General features: G+C 39.1%; 1 protein-coding gene across 4 annotated transcripts in view; it reads left to right on the forward strand.

The window, feature by feature from the left end:
- The window catches only part of LOC103154758 (cingulin-like protein 1), a 45871-nt gene extending 40336 nt beyond the window's left edge, over positions 1-5535 (forward strand). For all 4 annotated transcript variants that reach the window (XM_016663017.1, XM_016663016.1, XM_016663015.1 and 1 more), the window contains 10 exons: positions 592-696; positions 871-1023; positions 1094-1261; positions 1344-1517; positions 2818-2907; positions 2992-3075; positions 3360-3478; positions 3606-3714; positions 3894-4057; positions 4510-5535. In XM_016663017.1, the coding sequence (XP_016518503.1) occupies positions 592-696; positions 871-1023; positions 1094-1261; positions 1344-1517; positions 2818-2907; positions 2992-3075; positions 3360-3478; positions 3606-3714; positions 3894-4057; positions 4510-4636 (1293 nt within the window). In that variant the 3' untranslated portion in view covers positions 4637-5535. The remainder of the gene's footprint in view (positions 1-591; positions 697-870; positions 1024-1093; positions 1262-1343; positions 1518-2817; positions 2908-2991; positions 3076-3359; positions 3479-3605; positions 3715-3893; positions 4058-4509) is intronic.
- The last annotated feature ends 2130 nt before the right edge of the window (positions 5536-7665 follow it).

A 7665-nucleotide genomic window follows, 5' to 3' on the forward strand; every position in this document is an offset into this window, starting at 1 on the left:
TATTGTTTAAATATTTTTAGCGAATTAGCTTCAGCAGTTTATTGCTAGCTGTTTATTTTTTGTGTTCAGCGTTAGCTTTCTCTAGTTTTTTTATATGATTAGCAGTTTAGCATTAGTTTTTGCTCATTTTTGTGAGATTAGCTTATCATTAGCTTTGCTAATACTTTTGCTTAGCAAACTAGCAGTTAGTGAAACTAACTTTTTGGTTAGCTGTGTCCAACACTGGCAATAACTACTCCTGATTTTAGTGCAAACAGACATTCTTCACAACTATGGTAGCCATTTTGAAAAATGTCCACCAATAAAAGGAAACACAAGATCGGGAAAATATTAATTATTTTTTGACACCAAAAATGTTAGTTTGTGATAAATATTAGCAAATTTAATGTAAAAAATAAATATTTTTAGATGACCATGGCGGCTGTCTTGAATTGTTCAGTGGCTAACGTTTTCTTCCCAAACAAGCAAATCACAGAATTTAGGTTCTGTAAAAGATTTTGCTAAAATATTAAATTATTAAGATGTTAATTAAAACAGAAGGTTGTGTTTGTTTGGCTTCAGTCGGTGTGACGTTTGTTGTTGGTTTTGCAGATTGAGGTGAAGGAAGCCCGGGAAATGATGGTGGAGGCCAACAATCAGGAGTACGCCTTCAACTTCCTGCAGCAGTCCCTGAATAACAAGATCCAGGATGCTGAGGTAGAACCAGACGAGCTGCTGTCTCAACGGCCATGTTTGTTCATTGAGTTCTACTTCCTGCTTCTACTTCCTGGATCTTCTTTCTTCTACTTCCTGATTCTACTTCCTGGTTCTACTTCCTGGTTCTACTTCCTGGTTCTACTTCCTGATTCTCTTCTGCTGTTTGCCGTTCAGGAGAACCTGGAGAAGCAAACCCAACATGCCCAGTCTCTGGCCGAGAAGCTGTGGCTGGCAGAGCGGCAGCTGGAGGAGATGGAGGTGGACAAAGAGACCCGAGACAAGAAGACGTCTGAGCTCAACAGCACCATCCTCAGGCTGGAGGAGGAGGTGCAGAAACCTTTAATCTGATGGTTTCTGGGCTGTGAGAGGCGGCGCTAACTGCTGCTTCTGTTTCCAGCTCAGCGAGGCGCTGCAGTCGTCCACCCAGAACTCAGCAGAACTGAACCTCCACCTGAAGCTGCATGAAGACGCCCAGATGAGGGTGGAGGAGCTGGAGGAGGCGCTGCTGGAGAAGGACCAGGAGGTCCAGAGGCTGCAGCTGCTGGTCAGCAAGCTGCAGGGAGAGGTACTCAGCTGCAGCAGACATGAAGCAGGCGCTTCGCCGCCACTGCGGCTGCTGCTTCAGGTTCTGGTTCTGTCGGGTCCAGGTGTCCGGGAAGCTGATCGATAAGGAGCGCAGCCTGGAGGAGGAGATCCAGCTGCGGGAGCGGCTGCAGCTGCAGTGCAGGCAGGCCGAGCGCACGGTGGACGACCTGACCATGGAGCTGCACAGCACCAACCAGGCCAAGGACGACCTGGCCAAGCAGCTCAAGGTGGCCCAGGTACTGCCTGAGCAAAAACCAAAAACCTGGAGGGAAAAACTCACAGGATCCTGATGGTGTAGCTGATCAAAAACAGTAAAAATAAAAAGTTTTAAAAAAAGAGATATTTGCAAAAATATAGCACTGCTGCTAATAATTATTATTAATAATCGATTACTCTGTCAAATGATTGGATAAAAAAATAAAAAATTCTGCTGATTTTTTAACATCTTAAACCTTTTGATTAGAAACAAAAAATACAAAAAACAATTAAAATCCTTTTTAAATAATAGAATTAACATTTTATTGCATTTCTTTAGTGAATTTTTAATCATTTGTAGCAAAATATTTCTCTAACAATACTTAAAACTTTTCTGCTTTACTTAATATCAATAACATGTCGTCTTATATATTATGAATAATCGGACAGAAAAATATGATTCTTAACAGGAGATTTTTATTTTTATTTTTTGCTGAATTAATCAGGTGAAGATTAAAAGATTTCTAGTAAAACAGATTTATAAAGTTTTATTTTCTTATCCTAAATGATAACTTATATATTATTTTATACAGTTTTGGCTTAATTACTGCTCTAAATGTTTTATTTCATCAAGTTTCCTTTCTTAATACGACTAGTTAACCATTAACTAAATTAATAGAGGATTATCTCAATAATCTGTTCATTGTTTCCTTATTAAACACTTTATGAAATCTACAAGTAGAATAAAAAACTATGACAGATTAGAGACCAACATTTTCATTCTTTAAATAACTTAAATTGCTTCATTTTTATTTTATTTCTGCTCCATATTGATCAGAGACTTTAACATGACAGGAAGCTGCGTAGTGAGAAATGCTGCCCCCTGCTGGTGGGAGCTGGCATTACCTTAACTCAATGTTTTTGACAGTTTTTTGGACAAAATTGGCTCAAAGAATAATGTATCAACACAAAGTATAATAATAATAATAATAATAATAAAGAAAAACATTTGTTGGTTTTCTGTGAATTTTTGCTGTCAGAATGGTGAAACGGTGCAGGAATCGTTTCTGCTGAAATGTTTGAGTCTTTATTAAACTCAGGTTAAGTAGGTCAGTTTCTTCTCTGGGTTTATTTATAAGAAATGAGCAATAAGTTTCTTTTTAAGCACTAAAATATTTTTTTAGTTTCTAAATGTTTTTCTGTGAAGCAGAGACGTCCAGATGAATTAACCAGACATTCAACCATCAGTTTGGGGTTAATGAGGCATTAATTATGCTAATCCTGTTCAGCAGTAAACTCTCCATGATGAAACACCGAGTCGTTTGTGTTTCTGCTGCACAGGAGAAGCTGATCGACGTGGAAACGGAGCTGGAGGATCTGCTGGAGAGCGAGCAGCGCTGGGCCGCCAAGCACAAGAAGACCCTCGAGCAGGTAGGGCGCCACCTGCAGGCAGAGCGCCGCCGCTGAACCGGGACCTCAACCGGACCGGCGCCGATACTTTCTGCTGTGTTTCAGACGGAGCAGCTGCAGCTGAAGCTGATCCAGGAGAAAGATCTGAACGACCAGCTGGAAATGGATAAGACCTTCATGGAGAGACAGGTGACCTTTAACCTTTAACCTCATACCATTGTTAAATGATTCATAATTTCATCAGTTACTCAGAACTTCAGTAGACTTTTTGCCAAATATTTTCCTCTTACTTGAGTTTGAATTTCTTGGACGGATACTTTTGAGTAAAAATGAGTTGAAGTAGTTTTACTTTTACCAAAATACAAAGTTTAGGTCTTTTACCCACATCTGCCTGCTAACGATGGAGCTGCTAGCATCTTCACCGCTAGCGTTTTCCCTGCTAAAGATGGCGCTTGGTTTTCCTGTGTGTCCAGATCAGGGAGCTGCGTATGGAAGTGGAGGAGCTGCAGAGCTCCAGGGTTCAGGAGGACGTCGTGTCCCGGGCCGAGAGCCGGGCCAAGGAGCTGGAGAGCGCGCTGAGGGCCGAGGAGAGGTGAGCCGCCGAGCCGTCGCTTCATTTCTTCCTGGCCCAGATTCTCCGTCGTTCACTGAGTGTTGGTCTCGAGTTTGGACTTGCCCGCTCCGTTTTGTTTTTTAAACGTCTTTTGGTGTTTCTGCAGAAACAAGGCGACTCTGACGAACTCCATCAGTAAACTGGAGAGGAAGATCAACGAGCTGAGCGACCAGCTGGAGGAGGAAACCCGCATCGCCAACGAACAGAAAGACCTGGTAATACGCACTGCAGCCTCCGTCCACTAGGGGGCAGCAGAGTGACATAGAAACATGAAAACTACAATCAGAAACTTTCCCCATGTTTGTGATCACACAGTATAATAATTTACGTCATTTAAATCTGACAGAGCGTGTTAGCGTTAGCAACATGCTAACATGCTGTCTGTGGTTGTCAGATGACCCAGAGGATGCGCACGCTGAAGCGGCAGCTGAACGAGGCGGAGGAGGAGGCGACCAGGAAGGAGGCGCAGTACCGCCACCTGCAGAGGGAGCTGACGGAGGAGAGGGAGACGAGCAGCCGGCTGCAGCGGCAGCTGCTGGACCAGCACCTGCAGACCAAGTACGAACCGCAGCCTGCAGGCTAAACTGTGAACATGAATTAGCTTAATGATGACGAATTGTGCTAAATGTTTCTGTTCTTCCATTTGGGCAATAAGTTCAAGTTTTTTTTTTATCTGAAAATGAGCCATTTCAAAATAAACCTTTTCCATTTCTTGTTAGCTTGAATTTGACTGGCAGCCAATCAGAAAATAAATTATATTTTATATATTTTAACATAGATTTTGATGAAAAATGTAAAAATTTCCCTCGATCTGTGCTGCCATAATGTTTTCAATTGACCTTCCATGACCTTTAACACTTAGCATGCTAATGCTAACAGAGGATTGAGGGATTTCATGTTTTCACTTTGGGCTGAAATAAAATTTCTTTCTGGAGGAAAAAGAACTTCAGATAGTTTAGAAACGGCTTCAGAAATGAAGGACTAAACAAAGTTTTCTGTGTTTCTGACAGACGTAAAGACAACCTGACGATCCGTCAGACTCTGGACAACCTGAGGTTGGACCTCAGCGGAGACGAAGATGACGAAGAGGAGGAGAAGCCGCTAAGTGAACAACCAACCAGCGTGACTAAAGTTTAACCCCTCCAGCGCCACCTGCCTGTGGACAAATGGAATCGTTTGACAGGAAAGCAGCAGATCTGCAGCAGCAGAAACACAGAAAAGACTTTTAGCTGCTCGGAAATAATCGCATGTTGCCGGAAAGTTCTTCACTGTAAGCTGAGAAATTCATCGAGATGAAATCTGGTGCTAGGTTGTAGCAAACTTTGTTTTCAGGTTGTTCCTGCCATGAAAACACAAACAGGTTCAAATCAAGACTCTTTTCCTCTTTTCATGTTTTTAAGAAGTTAAATTCCCTCGGCTCCCTCTGCTGGTGGACACCTGGAACTACAACCGCTGCATTTTGCACTCAGCTGCTCTTTTCTCAAAATGTTTATAGTTGTGATCTAGAAGAAAACTTAGTTTCTCCTAATAGAAAATGTAGAATAAGCTTTAAGAAGAAACTGTCCTTCATCTGAGACGCCTCGGTTTTTATCTTCTGTACAGGAAAACGTTTATCTGCAGTATTTGTGTTTAAGATGCTTCAACGGGTCGAGAAAGTGTCTGTGGGATCTTTGATCGTGGCTTTTTTCATCTCAATCACAGCAAAGATTATTTATGTTTTGAAGTCTTTCTGGGACATCTTAAAAGTAATTTTTTTTTTTTGCATATTTAAAGGGTTTGCTGCTGTTTTAATGTAACTCTGCCGTTTGTGTAAAGAAGTTGTTTGAACGTTTAACGAGAAAACCGTTCATTTGCAACAGGAAATCAGAAATATGACCTTTAGCTCCATAAGCAGGTTGATTTCTGCCGTGTTTACAATGTTTCTCATTTTAAACATTAGGTTTTAAATCCAAATGCCACATTTAGTTTTCTCTCTCACTGGGTATTTATTTTTCACCCTTCGGTACAAAATAAACTTTAAATCTTTGACTAATGGAGTTTGGCCTGTTCTTTCATAAACTGAGAAAAAATAAAAATCTGTTTTTATAATGGAAACAAATACAAAATCAATAAGTGGAACTGGGCCAATAAGTTTTAGTTTTTATCAAAGTTTATTAATTATTATTTTAGAGTTTAGCGGGTCGGTCATCTGGTGTTTGGTCATGTGACAAAGATAAAATATAGATTTTTTTTTCTGTTATGGTGCAAAAACATGAATATTGGCTGAAATGTCAAATTGGTGCATTCAGAGTAAATATTAAAACATATTTAAGCAAATCATGTTTTAATGAACATAAAGCCTTAATTTTGACTGAATATGATGAAAATAGTTAAATACCAAATTAAGAATGAATCTTTATTTTCAGACCTGGAATTGAACCACGGCAGTCTCTGCATCAAGGCCAAGCTTTCCACCAACCGAGCAACCTGAGGCTCAGAAATATGTCGGATTTTTCATTTTTAACAAGATAAAAATAAAAGTTTTTGCAGAAATGCCAACAAATCAAGACGGACTCTGTCCTGTTGGGTTTCCTGGGCCAAAAATACAAGATAAACTTGTTCAATTAAGACTAAACATCCAATACATTACAAAAAATTCTAAGTTTATATATATATATTACACAACTGAATAAATTGATAAAATATTTGATTTTTGTGTTAAAATTTAAAAAATAGTCATTATGGTATCATTAAAAATGCTTTATTAAAATATTAAATTAAAATTATTTTAACTCAGAATATCCAAGATTTTTCAGTGAGTTTGTTGCCGATACCTGTAGCAGTCTGTATCACAGCGGCTCTGTTGAAGCCTCTGACTGAAGACACTCTGTTGTTGCGAAGCAGAACAGAAACAGAGCAGCTGATGTTTAAAACTTAACATCTGATTGGTTGGTCAGTTAGCCCCGCCCACTGAGCTGATTGGTGACAAAAGTAATTTAAATTTAGATTCATTTTTATCTTACTTTTGATATTTTTAATACTCTAGAGCAAACGGAGCAGGAAGTGGAAACGGGTCAAAATCCTTAAAAAAAAAAAAATTACATCCAGTAACAGTGCATTACAAAAAAACACAAATTAAACACAATTTAATTCACATAAAAATCAATGCAGTAATCAACTTTGTAACAAACATTTCCCTCAGAAAATCAGAAGGTTCAGTAGATTGATTTTATTTTCTGAACAGAAAACAGAAATTTTCAATCTCCCAACAATAATGACAATAGAATAATTCAGTTTAATTATTCTAACCAGAACCAAGTATGATAAATAATGTAATCATTCACAAGTTCCCCAAATGTTGCTTCTTTCAAAATGGAAAAGATTTCAATGAAATTCTAAACGTTCATGTTCCTCCTGGTCGAGGCACCAGCAGCCGGTCCTCCACCTCTTGGACTCGGTATAAAGGTCATAAATGTCTCTGCTCAGGTTCTGCATGAGGGGAAACATTCATGGGGATCAACGTTCAGCTGGAGGAACAGGAACAAAACAAAGCTGCAGTGAAACATTCAGGCTGGCAGAATAATGAGTAAACCCGTTAACTTTATAGTTTTATAAACAGGTAATTAAATCACTTATTATATTTACAAAGTGTTTTCCATCTTAAATGCAAAGTGTATATATTATTTAAACTTTCCGGTTTGGGTTGAATCAGGTGTGGCCCACGTTGGGCTGTGGCGGGTCAAATCCATGTTGGTTTATTCTCAGCTGAAATAGGTTTACTGTTGTTATCAAATGTAAAATATGTCAGAGATGCAGCGATCAGAGCTTTTCTGTCCATCACTGATCTCCAGTTTTCATTCTGCTCTGATCTTCCAGTTCCTGGATTTTTTCTCCAGAGAGAAAAATGTTCTGCAGGTTCTGAGTTTCAGGTAGAAGTTCTGAATGAAACAGGAAAAATTAAGATTTTATCACTTTATGCTTCACAGCATTGACCTCTGACCTTCATGGGATGGGAATGTTTTACTTTAACTAGGACTTTCTGAAAGGCAGAGTTGATGAAAATATTTTTAATGCAAATATTTAAATTTGAACAGGAAAAGAACAGAATGAGCAGCAAATGAACCAAATGCAGAAGAAGAAAAATGTTTTTATTTCTCTAAAACACATGAAGAAAAACTGCAGCAAAT

The sequence above is a fragment of the Poecilia formosa genome, unplaced genomic scaffold (assembly GCF_000485575.1).
Source record: "Poecilia formosa unplaced genomic scaffold, Poecilia_formosa-5.1.2 Scaffold399, whole genome shotgun sequence".
NCBI lineage: Eukaryota > Metazoa > Chordata > Actinopteri > Cyprinodontiformes > Poeciliidae > Poecilia > Poecilia formosa.